Source organism: Hypanus sabinus, chromosome 23 (genome assembly GCF_030144855.1).
Source record: "Hypanus sabinus isolate sHypSab1 chromosome 23, sHypSab1.hap1, whole genome shotgun sequence".
NCBI lineage: Eukaryota > Metazoa > Chordata > Chondrichthyes > Myliobatiformes > Dasyatidae > Hypanus > Hypanus sabinus.
This window is the reverse complement of record NC_082728.1, coordinates 39,958,678-39,974,536: the sequence shown is the minus strand read 5'-3', so window position 1 is coordinate 39,974,536 and position 15,859 is coordinate 39,958,678. Positions and strand designations below refer to the sequence as shown.

At 38.6% G+C, this 15,859-nt stretch overlaps 1 protein-coding gene across 1 annotated transcript in view; it reads left to right on the top strand.

The window, feature by feature from the left end:
• Positions 1–15,859, top strand: part of tbcd (tubulin folding cofactor D) — a 259,836-nt gene that overhangs the window by 53,932 nt on the left and 190,045 nt on the right. The window contains exons 8-9 of the mRNA XM_059948764.1: positions 2,164–2,209; positions 14,607–14,739. Coding sequence (XP_059804747.1) covers positions 2,164–2,209; positions 14,607–14,739 — 179 coding nt within the window. The remainder of the gene's footprint in view (positions 1–2,163; positions 2,210–14,606; positions 14,740–15,859) is intronic.

Genomic DNA, 15,859 nt, shown 5'->3' with positions numbered 1-15,859 from the left:
GCTGCTTACAGAGATAAGTGCAGGAGGGTGATTTGTAGGGAGGGATGAATAGGCATGGAGACATGGGAATCACCGAGGAAGTGATCCATGTGTAAAACTGAAATAGGGGAGAGGTAAAGGTATGTTTGGTGGTAGGATCCCGATGGGGATGGCAAAAGTTGTGCAGAATGATATGTTGGATGTGGAGGTTCATGAGGTGGTAGGTAAGGACAAGAGAAACTACCTCTTTTAAGCTGCGGGAAGACGGGGTGAGTGCGGATGTTAGGGAAATGGCAGAGATGAGGGTGAAGAATACATTAATGGTGGAGGAAGGGAAACCCCTTTCTTTGAAGAAAGAGGACATTTCTGATGTCCTGGAAAGAAAAGCTTCATCCTGGGAACAAATGCAGCAGAGACGAAGGAACTGAGAAAAGGGAATAGCATTTTTATAGGAGACGGGGTAGGAAGAGGTATAGTCAAGATAACCATGGGGATTATTAGGTTTATAAAAGATGTCAGTCAATGTTTGTCTCCAGAGATGGAGACAGAGAGATCGAGAAAGAGAGGGAGGTTTCAGAAACTGACTAAGTGAGTTTAAGGGCAGGGTGGAAGTTAGAGGCAAAGTTAATGAATTGACGAGCTCCGCATGAATGCATCATTCTTGAAAGGTTGTTCATGTTCTCAATTGGGTCACCCCACCCTTTTATTGGTATGTATGATAAATTGAGAGGTTGAATAACTTGTTCTGAATATGGTTGATTTTTGTCATGATATAGCTTGAAGTATCCCATTTCATTTTGAGATTTTTATTCACTATCAAGTGAAGTAGTAGTGTGCTCTATATATTGCTATATTAGTTCAGTTAACTAAAGGTTATTTTTCAAGTCAAAAGTTAAACTAATATTTTTAATGAAACATCCATGTTAAAATACTTACATATAATATTATAGCCTGTCTGTGATCACACGGTTGGGGCATATTTCTGTACAGAGATTTGGCCCTAAGGAACTGTGTAGTTTATTGTTCTATGAAGAAGAGTTATACTTATGCACCTGTTTTTAAAATAAAGCAGTGCATCGCCTTGAGTTTAGTTTTACTGATCCATACCTCTAATTATGTTTGCAGCTGCAGCTTACAAATACCTATTCTGATAAACTATTTACCTGGGTGGGGTTAACTTTTGAGACATTTGTATCAACTGCTACTAACAGGTTTCTGAACAGGTACCTTTAGAACCTAAAAAGAATCTGCTCATATAAAAACTTGGCAGCGAGTGTTGGCATTGATTTAAAAGTAACCTGAAGGGAAATTGAATTATTCAGTCTTCTCCATGGGGCATACCTGTCTCAACAGATACCTGTCTGTAGATCAGCTGTGCACAAGGATCTAAGTAAGCAATTCTCATTTGGTTAACATATTCTGGCCCCACATAAACTAAACATGTTTTTATAAGATCACTGGTATGTTGTTTTGTGATTCCTTCAATTATGATTCGAATTACAACAAAATTGAAACTAGTTTTTATACTATTTATAAAAACTGATTATTTATGCTTCCTAAATTTTGATCCATTCCATTTTCCGTGCAACTCATCTGTTGGTGAAATGCTCATCCTTGTTTTTCTTACTTGTAGACTTAACAGCACCTATGCTCAATTTGGGAGTCTCTAAGCTTAGACACAACATAAACTTATTTAAAACTTAAGAGTTTGGGATTTTAAATTTCATTTCAATAAATCATCACCACTATGTTTTTGATGTACATTAAATTAAGTTGGCAACATTTTCATGTCCTGTTTTAAGATACCTCTGAAGCCTCATACAAATATTTAGGGGCGAAGGCATGATGCTTTATAGTTTTCAATGAAAAAACAGAAATTCTTTCTTTTAACTTGTATTTCAAATGACAGAGGCAAAGTTTACTTTTGCTCTTAACTGCTTTTTGATTTTTGAAGAGAAATACAACAAAATCTTTTAACACTTTTGAAGTTTCATGCTGTATTCCTTCAGAAGACTCAGTTATACCAGAACCAGCTTGTCACAAGAGGAAAGGCTCAAGAAAAATTCTCACTTTTTCCTGATTATTGCTCAACAGCATGGATTTGTTCATTTTTTCATTATTGTGGGTAAAAGAGAATAATTGTGCAAATTTATTTTAAATCTGTCTTTTCTTGTTTATTTACAGTCTCAGTTGTTCAAACATGGGAAAAGAGAAGACTTTTTACCCTATGGTATGAGAGCGAAGTTTGTACATATTTTAACTATACAGGAACATGATGTAATTATGACATAATAAAATTATACTTCGTGGTATTGTAAGGTTAAAACAAGATTTTACTGCTTATTTTGTATGTTGCTAATGTGATCTGTTATATCTGGGGACCCATATAATGTAAAATACTTAAGATATTGAATCTGCTTTATATTTTTAAGTCATATTTGTCAATGATTTTTATTGTTTAAAAACTATTTTAAATACTTTACACGAGTTTTAGTTTATAAGTCAAGGATTAAATTACTGTATATTGCGATTGAGGAAAATCCATTGCAGTGTTGCCTTGTGAATCATTAACTTAATAATGAACTTGAATCATTATTTAAAAAGAAAATTAGGAGTTCAGCCCTTCATTTTTGTGCCATCATTCAATGTAATTAGGCTAATTTTGATTATTATATATAATCGCTTTCTTCCTATAACTCTTGGAATTCTCATCTCACTCCTAAGTGTTTTATCACCTAGTTTGTGACTGTGACCCTTGATAGTTCTAGACAGCCTCAGCAAAGGGAAATAGTCTCCTTACATTTAGCCTGTTGAGCCCTGTCAGAATTTCATATATTTATTTCTTCTATTGCTTAGTGAATATAACCTATTATTTTTCTTAATGGGCGATAATTCCACCCCAGAAATTGATCCAGTGAACCTTTGTTACAAATACATTTGTTTTTGGCCAAAGGGACGAAGATTGCACACTCTAGTCGAGGTGTAGCCTTTTCATGTCACTGCATAAAGGTAGTAAGACATTCTTGGGTCTATTACTCAGCGTCTCGTGCGATGCAGGCCATTTGTCAAGTTAGCTGCTTGTTTCAACTGTATGTTTTCTTTTGGTAACATATATGTATAAGTATACCTAGATTCCCTTGTACTTAAATATTTCTCAGTTTACTATATTTAAATAATATACATCTTTTCTGTTTTTCCTATCCAAGTAGATGATTTCACATTTTTCTGCGCAATACTGCATCTGCTCTGCTCATGTACTCATCTACACATTTATATTTGCCAAATTGCCTTGAAGGGCATTTACATCCTTCTCACAACCCCACCCAGTTTTATGTTGTTGGGCACACCTAGAAATATTCAGTTTTTTCATCTAACTTATTAATATACATTGTACTTTAAGCATTTCTCCCTGCACTACCCTACTAACCACACTGCCAACCTCTCTGAAAAAGATTCAAGTTGTGCAAACCCTAAGAAATTGATTTTTCTCAGTCTTGGCTCTCTTTGCATGTATCTCAGGCAAGTTAGGTGAATTCAAGATATCAATGTGTTTTTGATTCTATGTTTGGATCTATGTTTACATTTTTGCTCCCAGACTGTTATTGTACTGCTTGATTTTTTATATGCCTGCTACCTTATATGCACTAACAATTGATAATAGTTAATTCACTTAAATTTGTGAACTGGAATGTAAATGGATTGAATCATCCTGTTAAAAGAAGGAAGGTCTTCTCGCATATTAAACAACTCAAAGCTGACATTGCTTTCCTTCAAGAAACTCATATTCGTAGTTTTGATAATTCTCGGCTTCTGTCAAAGTGAGTGGGTCAGCATTTTCATTCATCCTTTGCTGCCAAAGCTAGGGGGGTCTCCATCCTTATTAATTCAAATATTCCTTTTGGACTCCATAATAAGATATCTGATACAAATGGCAGTTTTATTATTGTTTCTGGTAAATTATGTAATACTAAAGTTGTACTAGCAAACCTGTATGCTCCCAATTTTGATGATGTTAATTTTTTTGAATGTTTTTTCTCCTCACTACCAGATTTAAACTCATACTCTCTTATACTGGGTGGCGATTTCAATTGTTGGTTAGATCCTAATTTGGATTGATCGTCCTCTGTTACTAGACTACCTACTAAATCTGCCTTAGCTATTCACTCTTTTCTCTCTAATTATGGTATCTCTGATATATGGCGTTTCCTTCATCCTACTGAGAGAGACTATTCTTTTTTTTCACATGTTCACCATACCTTTACTAGAATTGACTACTTTTTACTTGATAATCAACTTATTCCATTTGTCTATTCTTGTGACTATCAGAGTATACTGATTTCTGACCATGCCGCAATTACTTTGTCTTTAAATTTTCCTGGTCTCCCTCAGAGGAATAAACACTGGCGTTTTGACTCGACTTTACTATCGGATGATGATTTTCTAAAATTTATTAAAGATCAGATAACCTTTTATTTTAACACCGATACATCATCTGAAATGTCATCCCAGATTGTCTGGGATGCCATGAAAGCATATTTGAGGGGTTAAATAATCTCCTATACAGCAAATCTTAATAGAAAGTCCTGTGCAGATCGATTAGACCTCATTAATCAGATTAAAGAATTGGATCAACTGTATGCTCAAACTAAGAATCTTGAATTATACAAGAATCGTGTAGAACTTCAAACTAAATTTAATCTTCTGTCTACTCAACCTGTTGAACGCCAACTTCTTGAAAGTAAGAGTCGCTTCTATATTCATGGTGCCAAATCTGGTAAATTTCTAGCCAATCAGCTGAGGCGTTCCAAAGCCAAACAACATATTACAAAGATCCGGAAGGAGAATGGAGACTTTACATCGGATCACTTAGAAATCAATGAAGCATTTAAAAATTTCTATTCTCGACTTTATTCCTCTGAATCTTTGAATGACAATATCTCTGTTGATCATTTTTTAAATAATCTGAATATTCCTTCGCTTTCATCTGATTTTAAAGCCAAACTTAACGCGCCTATATCATCAGAGGAAATATCTTTTACAATTTCTGCATTGTCTTTAGGGAAATCTCCTGGACCTGATGGGTTCCCCATAGAATTTTATAAATCATTCTCTTCACTTCTTTCTCCTCAGTTATTCTCAGTATTGTCTGACTCGTTTAATTACGGTAAATTGCCACCCTCTTTTAATGAGGCATCTATTATTCTTTTACTAAAAAAGGGTAAAGACCCAACAGAGTGTTCCTCTTATAGGCCGATTTCTTTGCTTAATGTTGATGTTAAAATCTTGGCCAAAGCTTTGGCTTATAGATTAGAAACTGTTATTCTCTCTATTATTTCTGATGATCAAACTGGTTTTATTAAAAACCGTCTTCCTTTTTTTAACATTTGGCGTTTATTTAACATTTTATATTCACCTCCAACTGGGATTCCTGAATGTGTTATTTCCCTCGATGCGGAGAAAGCACTTGATCATATAGAGTGGAACTACCTTTTTGCAGTTTTAGAAAAATTTGACTTCGGTCAAAGTTTTATCTCTTGGATCAAATTGCTGTATTTGTGTCCTACTTCCTCTGTTTTGACTAATTTTCAGAAATCCCAGTTATTTAAACTCAAACGTGGCACCCGTCAGGGATGCCCTTTAAGTCCCTTTCTCTTTGATTTGGCTATAGAATCTTTGGCGATAGCATTTCGAAATTGTCCTGAATTGACTGGGATTTGGAGAGGGGGCGTTGAGCATAAAGTTTCTCTTTATGCTGATGACTTATTACTTTTTCTTTCAAATCCGTCTATATCCTTACCTCCAATGTTTTCACTTCTAGATCAGTTTAGCCAGTTCTCTGGCTATAAACTTAATTTACTTAAGAACGAACTTTTCCCAATTAATAAAGAAACACGAGAATTAACATTTCGTGATCTCCCTTTTAAAGTAGTTCATAATCAATTTACTTATCTTGGGACTACAGTCACAAGGAAGTTTAAAGATCTCTTTTGTGAAAATTTTGCCAATCTTTCATACAGAGTCTGTTACAATGGTCACCTCTATCGATGTCTTTGGTAGGTCGTATTAATGTTGTTAAAATGTATGTTCTGCCTAAACTTTTATATTTATTTCAATTAATCCCAATTTTTATTCCTAAATCTTTTTTTGATTCCTTAGACTATTATTTTGTCATATCTGTGGAAGAATAAGCACTCTAGAATTAATAAAGTTTATCTCCAAAAATCTAAAAAAGAGGGTGGCATGGCTTTACCTAACTTTCGTTTATATTATTGGGCAGCCAATATACGTTGTGCTACCTTTTGGTCTTTTTTCCATGGCCAACCCGAGTGCCCTAATTGGGTGGCAATGGAGTTGAGTTCCACTAAAGATTTACCTATCTCTGCACTTCTTGGCTCTGTACTCCCTAGTAGCTTGTCCAGATTAATTGTTAATCCTCTTGTTAGACACACTTTGCGTATATGGGCTCAGTTTAGGAAATTTTATGGTTTCCATGGTTTTTCCTTTTCTAGCCCTATCTTACATAATCACCTTTTTTTTTACCTACTACGTATGATTCAGCATTCCATGATTGGTATAGGAAGAGCATTAGACATTTTGAAGATCTTTTTTATTGACAATCGCTTCGTATCTTTTCAACAGCTCTCTGCTAAGTTCAATCTGCCCAATGCTCATTTTTTCAGATATCTCCAAATTAGACACTCTATTAATCCTTTAATTCCTAACTTCCCTGAAATGCCTGAGAAAAATGCTATGGATTTATTTCTTTCTACTAATCCACTAGGTAAAGGTTTAATATCATTTATTTGTGATAAATTAGCATACTTACGGCGTGCTCCTGTGGATAAAATTAGAATGGCTTGGAAGCATGATTTAAATATCTCCTTATCTGATGAGTCTTGGGACTCGATTCTCAAATCGGTTAATTCAACCTCTCTTTGTGCTCGCCATTGCCTTTTACAGTTTAAGATTGTTCATAGAGCCCATATGTCTAAATCTAAACTATCTCGATTTTACCCTAATATTAGTCCTCTTTGTGATAAATGCAAAAGGGGCGAGGCCTCTCTCATTCATATGTACTGGTTTTGTCCTATCTTGGAGAAATTTTGGAAAGATGTCTTCACAACGTTATCTTACATTCTGAATCACCACCTAGAACCTAACCCTTTAATTGCTTTGTTCGGTTTTTTGGGTGAGACAAATTTACGTCTGAGTTCGACCAAGTGTCGAATATTATCTTTTGCTTCTCTCCTAGCTAGACGTTTAATCCTCCTTAGATGGAGAGATGTTGCTCCACCCACACATGCTCAATGGCTTAATGATATTATGTCCTGCTTAGACCTTGAAAAAATTCATTATTCAGTTCTTAATTTAGATACAAAGTTCCATAATGTCTGGGGACCTATTCGGTCCCTTGCTTTCAGCTCCTTTTTTTTTGGTAGTAGGCATCAATATCTTCTGTTGCTCAGTGTATTTACAGCTTTGGGGGTTTGAATGTCCTGATTTATATTCTCTACATTGTGTTGTGGTTGGTCTGGAGTTTTTTTTTGTTGCGGGGCTTGGGGAGGATACTAATTTTACATGTCTTCAATTTGGGTGCTTTCTCAATGATCTTCTTTCGTGTTATATTATTATTGTATGTTTATTTTTGCACTGTATTAATGCTCTTCATTTCGATCTGGGGTTTTTTTTATCTGCAGCAATGTAGAAAATGTATAAAAAAACTAATAAGAAAAAGGTATCAATGTGCTTAAACCAAAACAGAAAATGATAACATAATTCTTTTAGTATGCTGAAAACTGTTTTACTCAGAGTTTTGTGAGCATTCTTATAGAAGGAGAAAGAATGTGATAATAATCTAAGATATCAGAGGGATTAAAATTTTACAATTAATGTTTTGTTATATTTCTGTGGTTACCTCAAGGGAAAAAATAAGTTTAGGAATTGGATTCAGGTAACCAAACCCTTTAAAAACGCAAACACAAGGAAATCAGCAGATGCTGGAAATTCAAGCTACATGCACAAAATGCTGGTGGAACACAGCAGGCCAGGCAGCACCTATAGGAAGAAGCATTGTCGACGTTTTGGGCCGAGACCCTTTGTCAGGACTAACTGAAAGAAGAGATAGTAAGAGATTTGAAGGTGGGAGGGGGAAAGAGTGTGGCTTCATCTTGAATAGAATATAAGGTGTTGTTCCTACTCAGGTTGGAGGAACAACACCTTATATTCCGTCTGGGTAGCCTCCAACCTGATGGCATGAACATTGATTTCTCTAACTTCCATTAAATCCCCCTCGCCTTCTTACTCCATCTCTTATTTATCTATCTATCTATTTATTCCTTTTTTTCTTTTCTCTCTGTCTTCTCACTGTCACTCCTTGCCTGCTCTCCATCTCCCTCTGGTGCTCCCCTCCTCCTTTCTTTCTCCCTAGGTCTCCCGTCCCATGATCCTTTCCCTTCTCCAGCTCTGTATCCCTTTTGCCAATCACCTTTCCCTCTCTCAGCTTCACCCCTCCCCCTCCTGTATTCTCCTATCATTTCGGATCTCCCCCTCCTTCCCACTTTCAAATCTCTTCTATCTTTTCTTTCAGTTAGTCCTGACGAAGGGTCTCGGCTCAAAATGTTGACAGCACTTCTTCCTATAGATGCTGCCTGGTCTGCTGTGTTCCACCAGGATTTTGTGTGTGTTAACTGAACGCTTTCCTGCCATTTTGGGGCCTAGTAAGAAAAGAATGTGCGAAGGAAAAATTGGAGTACTTGAATGTTGGTAAAGAGGTTCATTTATGCAGAAGGTTTTGGATATGCATGGGAGAAGATGATTAAGATCTTGGTATAAAAAAAACCAGAAGTTTTAGACCATAAGATTGTAAGATATAGGAGCATAATTAGACCATTTGGCCTAACGGATCTGTTATGCGATTTCATCATAGCTGGTCCATTTTTCCTCTCATCCCCAATCTCCTGTCTTCTCCCTGTATTCCTTCGTGTCCTGAACAATCAAGAATCTATTGACCTCTGCCTTGAATATATGTAAAGACTTGGCCTCCACTGCTACCTGTGGCAATGAATTCCACAGATTCACCTCTCTCTGGCTAAAGCAATTCCTTCTCATCTCCATTCTAAAAGGATGCCCTTCTATTCTGAGGCTGTGTCCTCTGGTTCTATACACTCCTATTATAGGAAACAAGCTCTCCAGATCTATTCACAGAGGTCAGACTAAGTGGCCTGTAATTTCCTTTCTTCTGCCTCTCTCCCTTCTTGAAGAGTGGAGTGGCATTGCAATTTTCCCATCTTCCAAAACCTTTCCAGAATCTAGTGATTCTTGAAAGATCATTACTAATGCCTGCACAATCTTTTCAGCCACTTCTTTCAGAACCCTGGGGTTTATGCTATCTGGTCCAGGTGACATCTATCTTCATCCCTCTCAGTTTCCCAAGAACCTTCTCCCTAGTAATGGCAACCCTTGATATTCTGGATCATCCACCATGCTGCTTGTGTCTTGTACAGTGAAGACTGATGCAAAATACTTATTTAGTTCATCTGTCATTTTGTTGTCCCCCATTACTACCTCTTCAGCTTCACTTTCCAGTGGTCTGATATTCACTCTTGTCTCTCTTTTATACTTTATGTATGTGAAGAAACTTTTGGTATCCTCTTTAATATTAATGGCTAGCTTACTTTGGTATTCTATCTTTTCCTTCTTAATGGCTTTTTAGTTGTCTTCTGTTGGTTTTTAAAAGCTTACCAATCCTCTAACTTCCCACTATTTTTTGTTCCATTATATACCCTCTCTTTGGCTTTTATGTTGTCTTTGACTTCTCTTGTTAGCCATGGATGTGTCATTTTGCTTTTAGAATACTTTTTCCTTTTTGGCATGTATATATCCTGTGCCTTCCAAATTGCTTCCAGAAATTTCAGCCATTGCTGCTCTGCCATCATCCCTGCCAATGTTCTTTTCCAATGAATTTTGTCCAACTCCTATCTCATGCCTCTGTAATTCTCTTAACTCCACAGTAAACTGATACATCTTCTCCTTCTTAGATTTCAGGGTGAATTTGATCACATTACGATCACTTTCCCCTAAAGGCGCTTTTTTTTACTTTAAGCTCTCTAATCAGTGCTGGTCCATTGCGCAGCACCAAATCCAGAGCAGCTGATCACCTAGTGTGCTCAACCGCGAGCTGCTCTAAAAAGCCATTTCTTAGGCATTCTCGAAATTCTCCTTCTTGGGATCTAGCACCAACCTGATTTTTCTGATCTATCTGAATATTGAAATCCCCCATGACTATTGTAACATTGCTTTTTTAACATGCACTTTTTATCTCCTGTAGTAATTTGTCAACCACATCCTTACTGCTATTTGGTGGTTGGTTTATAACTCCCATCTTTATACCCCTGCACTTTCTTAGCTCTACCCCTGCAGTGATTCAACACTTTCCAATCCTATTTTACCTCTTTCTAATGATTTGATTTCATTTTTTACCAACCGAGCCATACCACCCTCTCTGCCTACCTGCCTGTCCTATCAAAACAATGTGTTTCCTTGGACATTAAGCTCCCAGCTATAATCTTACTTCAACCATGACTCAGTGATGCCCACAATATTATATATGCCAATCTGTATCTGTACTTCAAGTTCATCTATCTTATTCCTTATACTGTCTGCATTCACATAAAACTTCTTCAGTCCAGTATTCTGCTCTGGATCTCCTTATCTCTTTATTGCTAATTGCCAACGGAACATCAACCATCTCGACTTCACTACACTCTGTTCCAATTCCAACCTAACTCCTTCCGAACGCTCTGCTCTCCGCTCCCTCCGCACCAATCCCAATCTCACTATAAAACCTGCTGATAAGGGGGGAGCTGTTGTTGTCTGGCTTACTGACCTCTACCTGGCCGAGGCACAGCGACAACTCTCTGATACCTCCTCTTATTTACCCTTTGATCATGACCCCACTAAGGAGCACCAGGCCGTTGTCTCCTATACCATCACCAACCTTATCAGCTCTGGGGATCTCCCATCCACTGCCACCAACCTCATAGTTCCCACACCCCGCACTTCCCGTTTCTACCTCCTACCCAAGATCCACAAACCTGCCTGTCCAGGTAGACCTATTGTCTCAGCTTGCTCCTGCCCCACCGAACTCATTTCTGCATACCTTGACACTGTCTTATCCCCCTTTGTTCAATCTCTTCCCACCTATGTTCGTGACACTTCTCACGCTTTGAATTTTTTCAATGATTTTAAGTTCCCTGGCCCCCACCGCCTTATTTTCACCATGGACGTCCAGTCCCTATATAACTGCATCCCCCACCCGGACGGTCTCAAAGCTCTTCGCTTCTTTTTGGATTCCAGACCGAACCAATTCACCTCTACCACCACTCTCCTCCACCTAGCGGAATTAGTTCTTACTCTCAATAATTTCTCCTTTGGCTCCTCCCACTTCCTCCAAACCAAGGGTGTAGCCATGGGCACCTATATTGGTCTCAGTTATGCCTGCCTTTTTGTTGGCTTTGTTGAACAGTCCATATTCCAAGTGTATACGGGTATCCGTCCCCTTCTTTTCCTTTGCTACATCGACGACTGCATTGACGCTGCCTCCTGCGCACATGCTGAGCTCGTTGACTTCAGTAACTTTGCCTCCAACTTTCACCCTGCCCTCAAATTTACCTGATCCATTTCTGACACCTCCCTCCCCTTTCTTGATCTTTCTGTCTCCATCCCTGAAGACGGCTTATCTCCTGATATCTACTATAAGCCTACAGACTCTCACAGCTACCTGGACTATTCCTCTTCTCACCCTGTCTCTTGCAAAAATGCTATCCCCTTCTCACAATTCCTCCGTCTCTGCCGCATCTACTCTCAAGATGAGGCTTTTCATTCCAGGACGAAGGAGATGTCTTCCTTTTTTGAACAAAGGGGCTTCCCTTCTTCCACCATCAACTCTGCTCACAAATGCATCTCTCCCATTTCCCGCACATCTGCCCTCACCCCATCCGCCCGCCACCCTGCTTGGGATAGGGTTCCCCTTGTCCTTACCTACCACCCCACCAGCCTCCAGGTCCAACGTATAATTCTCCGTAACTTCCGCCACCTCCAATGGGATCCCACTACCAAGCACATCTTTCCCTCCCCCCACTTCTGCTTTCCGCAGGGATCACTCCCTATGCCACTCCCTTGTCTACTCATCCCCCCCCATCCCTTCCCACCGATCTCCCTCCTGGCACTTATCCTTGCAAGCGGAACAAGTGCTACACCTGCCCTTACACTTCCTCCCTCACCACCATTCAGGGCCCCAGACAGTCCTTCCAGGTGAGGGGACACTTCACCTGTGAGTCGGCTGGTGTTGTATACTGCGTCTGGTGCTCCCGGTGTGGCCTTTTATATATTGGTGAGACCCGATGCAGACTGGGAGACCGTTTCGCTGAACACCTACGCGCGGTCCGCCAGAGAAAGCAGGATCTCCCAGTGGCCACGCATTTTAATTTCACATCCATTCCCATTCTGATATGTCTATCCATGGCCTCCTCTACTGTCAAAATGAATCCAAATTCAGGTTGGAGGAACAACACCTTAAATACCGGCTGGGTAGCCTCCAACCTGATGGCATGAACATTGACTTCTCTAACTTCTGTTAATGCCCCTCCTCCCCTTCTTACCCCATCCCTGATATATTTAGTTGTTTGTTTGTTTTTCTCTCTCTCTGACCATCACTCTGCCTGTTCTCCATTTCCCTCTGGTGCTTCCCCCCCTCCCCCTTTCTTTCTCCCTAGGCCTCCAGTCCCATGATCCTTTCCCTTCTCCAGCTCTGTATCACTTTCGTCAATCACCTTTCCAGCTCTTAGCTTCATCCCACCCCCGCTGGTCTTCTCTTATCATTTCGCATTTCCCCCTCACCCCACTACTTTCAAATCTTTTACTATCTTACCTTTCAGTTAGTCCTGACGTAGGGTCTCGACCCGAAATGTCGACAGTGCTTCTCCTTATAGATGCTGCCTGGCCTGCTGTGTTCCACTAGCATTTTGTGTGTGTTGTTTGAATTTCCAGCATCTGCAGATTTCCTCGTGTTTGCTCAGTCCTGTATTCATCCTTTTTGATATACCTTTTACATTGCAACTCATCCTGTGACTGCAGTTTTGCCATATCAGCAGCCAAATTTTTCTAAGAAACTGCCTATATAGCAGAACAACAAATCTTGATTGAGAAAAAGGAAAAATGCTATAATGAATTGCTCAGAGGCTGCTTGTTTGACAATCTATTGATAATATTTTTGGCTCTGTGAAAAGAATGTTGGAGGCCATGTTCTTGTGAATATAAAGGTATCTGAAACTGAACTTGTACTGAACATAAAGGTTTCTGAAACTGAAACAGAATAACTCAGGCCTGTGAATGTGTCTTTTGATTTGAATGACAGTACATAAGCATAAGTTATTTTTCTCATTTGATGAATCTACCCCTATATTTTATTGAGTAATTTGATCCCATCATGATATGACTCTGGCTGCCAATGCTATGAAAATCACAGTTCTTACATTGTGTGAGAGACTTCAAATGTGTCATGCCTCCCAAAAACAGACACACAAAATGCTGGAGGAACTCAGCAGGCCAGGCAACATCTATGGAAAAGAGTATTGTTGACATTTTGAGCCAAAACCCTTCAGCAGGACTGGAGAAAAAAAACTGAGGAGTAGATTTAAAAGGTGGGAGGAGGGGAAAGAGAAACACAAGGTGATAGGTGAAACCTGAATGTAGGTTATAGTGTGAGCTGAAATAAAATAAAAATCTGAACTAATTCAATGGATTCTATTGTATCTTCCAATTTTTAAAAAAGGACAGTTAGTAATTTTGTATTGACAAATAAATATTATAAAACAAATATTTACAGTTGAGTATAACTTTTATATAAAACTGTTCCATGGAATTGATTACTACTATTTTCTCAGACTGATGTGTCTTAAGAATTTGTATAAATATTTTCTCAAGCTGCACTTATAGTAATAATATTTTGGTTATGACTGTGTAAGTGGGTTAATGCTTTGCTTCATGTAATCTGTTTGATAATTCACTGGTAAACTGTACCTAGCTTTCTGTTGGGCATTTAATTTTGTTAATCACTTTAACAAATATACCATTTGTGTTTCTTATTTGTCATTTGAGTGTTTTTGCCTGGCCATCTCCTCTACTACTGATTTCAGTTTAATTTGGTCTTTGGAAGACGCTATGCATCTCACATGAGTTCCCACCAAACCTTGGAGCTCAATTTCAGTTTGAGACTATAAATTGCTTTATCCTGTTGGAAGTAAGAATTTGCTTTTGAGCTTCTAAATGATACATTCCTATTTACTGTGTGACATTTAGTTTTCTATAGTTCAAAGGTCCACAGCAAATCCTTTAGCAAATAACTGAGGAATTGATGAAGAAGGAAGTCTAAATAAAATTCCATGCATTTCACAGTCAGGGAAGCTCAGGCATGGAAATAATGGAATTGTGATGAGAGGCTTGACTTGGGAAACAAGCTAAAACTGATAGATTTACAAATAAGGTTTCATTTTGTGTTGCACATTTTAGACATTAGAGAGCTTGTATTGTAACATTTCTGAATAATTGTTAACTATTTTCTGCTCCAGCATCGATGGTATTGAAATGCATTGATGAACGCAACATCGGTGAATGCAGTCATATTATTCTTCGCAAACTACGCATAAAACTCATTCAAAGGTTGGGCCTTACATTTCTGAAGCCAAAGATTGCAAAATGGAGGTATGTACGAGCTATGGAGTTGGGCTTTTTAATCAGAAATACAGTGCTTGAATAGTTAATCAGCAACGGAGGTTTGGTCAGACTTCTTCACATAGGTTCTTCATTTTAACTGATCTATCAGAAGCCTTTCTTTGTAGTGACTGTTTTAAATTTGAGTGAAAAGAACATTTCCAAACAAACTTTTAATAGAAGTATTTTGAATTTCTATTTTCATTTTTGATGTTGCCAGAACTGAGAAAAGATTGAAATTGGAGACAAGAAATTAGAAATATTTTTGAAGTGGGTGAGCACATAAATAAAGATTAAACACTTCACAAGATCATAAGGTCTCAAGACAAAGGAGCAGAAGTAGGCCATTCAGCCCATTGAGTCTGCTCTGCCACTCCACCATGAGCTAAACTATTTTCCCATCTAGTTCCAATTTCCGGCTTTCTCAATCTCCTCCTTAAACACCCTTCAATGATTGGGCCTCCACAGCTGTATGTGGCAACGAATTCCATAAATCCGTGACCCTTTGGCTAAAAAAAATTCTCCTCATCTCTGTTTTAAATGGGTACCCTCTAATTCTAAGACTGTGGCCTCTTGTCCTGGATGCACCCACCAAGGGCAACAGCCTTTCCACATCTACTCAGTCCAACCCCTTCAGCATTTGAAATGTTTATGAGATCCCCTCTCATTCTTCTGTACTCTAATGAATACAGTCCAAGAGCTGACAAACGCTCCTCATATGTTAGCCCCTGCATTCCAGGAATCATCCTCGTAAATCCTCTCTGAACTCTCTCCAACATCAGTACATCCCTTCTAAGATAGGGGGCCCAAAACTGCACACAGTATTCCAAATGGGGTCTCACCAGTGCCCCATAGAGCCTCATCAACACCTCCTTACTCTTATACTCTATTCCTCTTGAAATGAATGCCAACATAGCATTCGCTTTCCTTACTGCCGATCCAACCTGGTGGTTAACCTTTAGGGTATCCTGCATGAGGACCCCCAAGTCCCTTTGCACTTCCGACTTTTGAATTTTCTCCCCATCTAAATAATAATCTGCCCGATTATTTCTTCTTCCAAAAAGTACAACCGTACATTTCTCAGCATTGTATCTCACTGCCATTTTTTTGC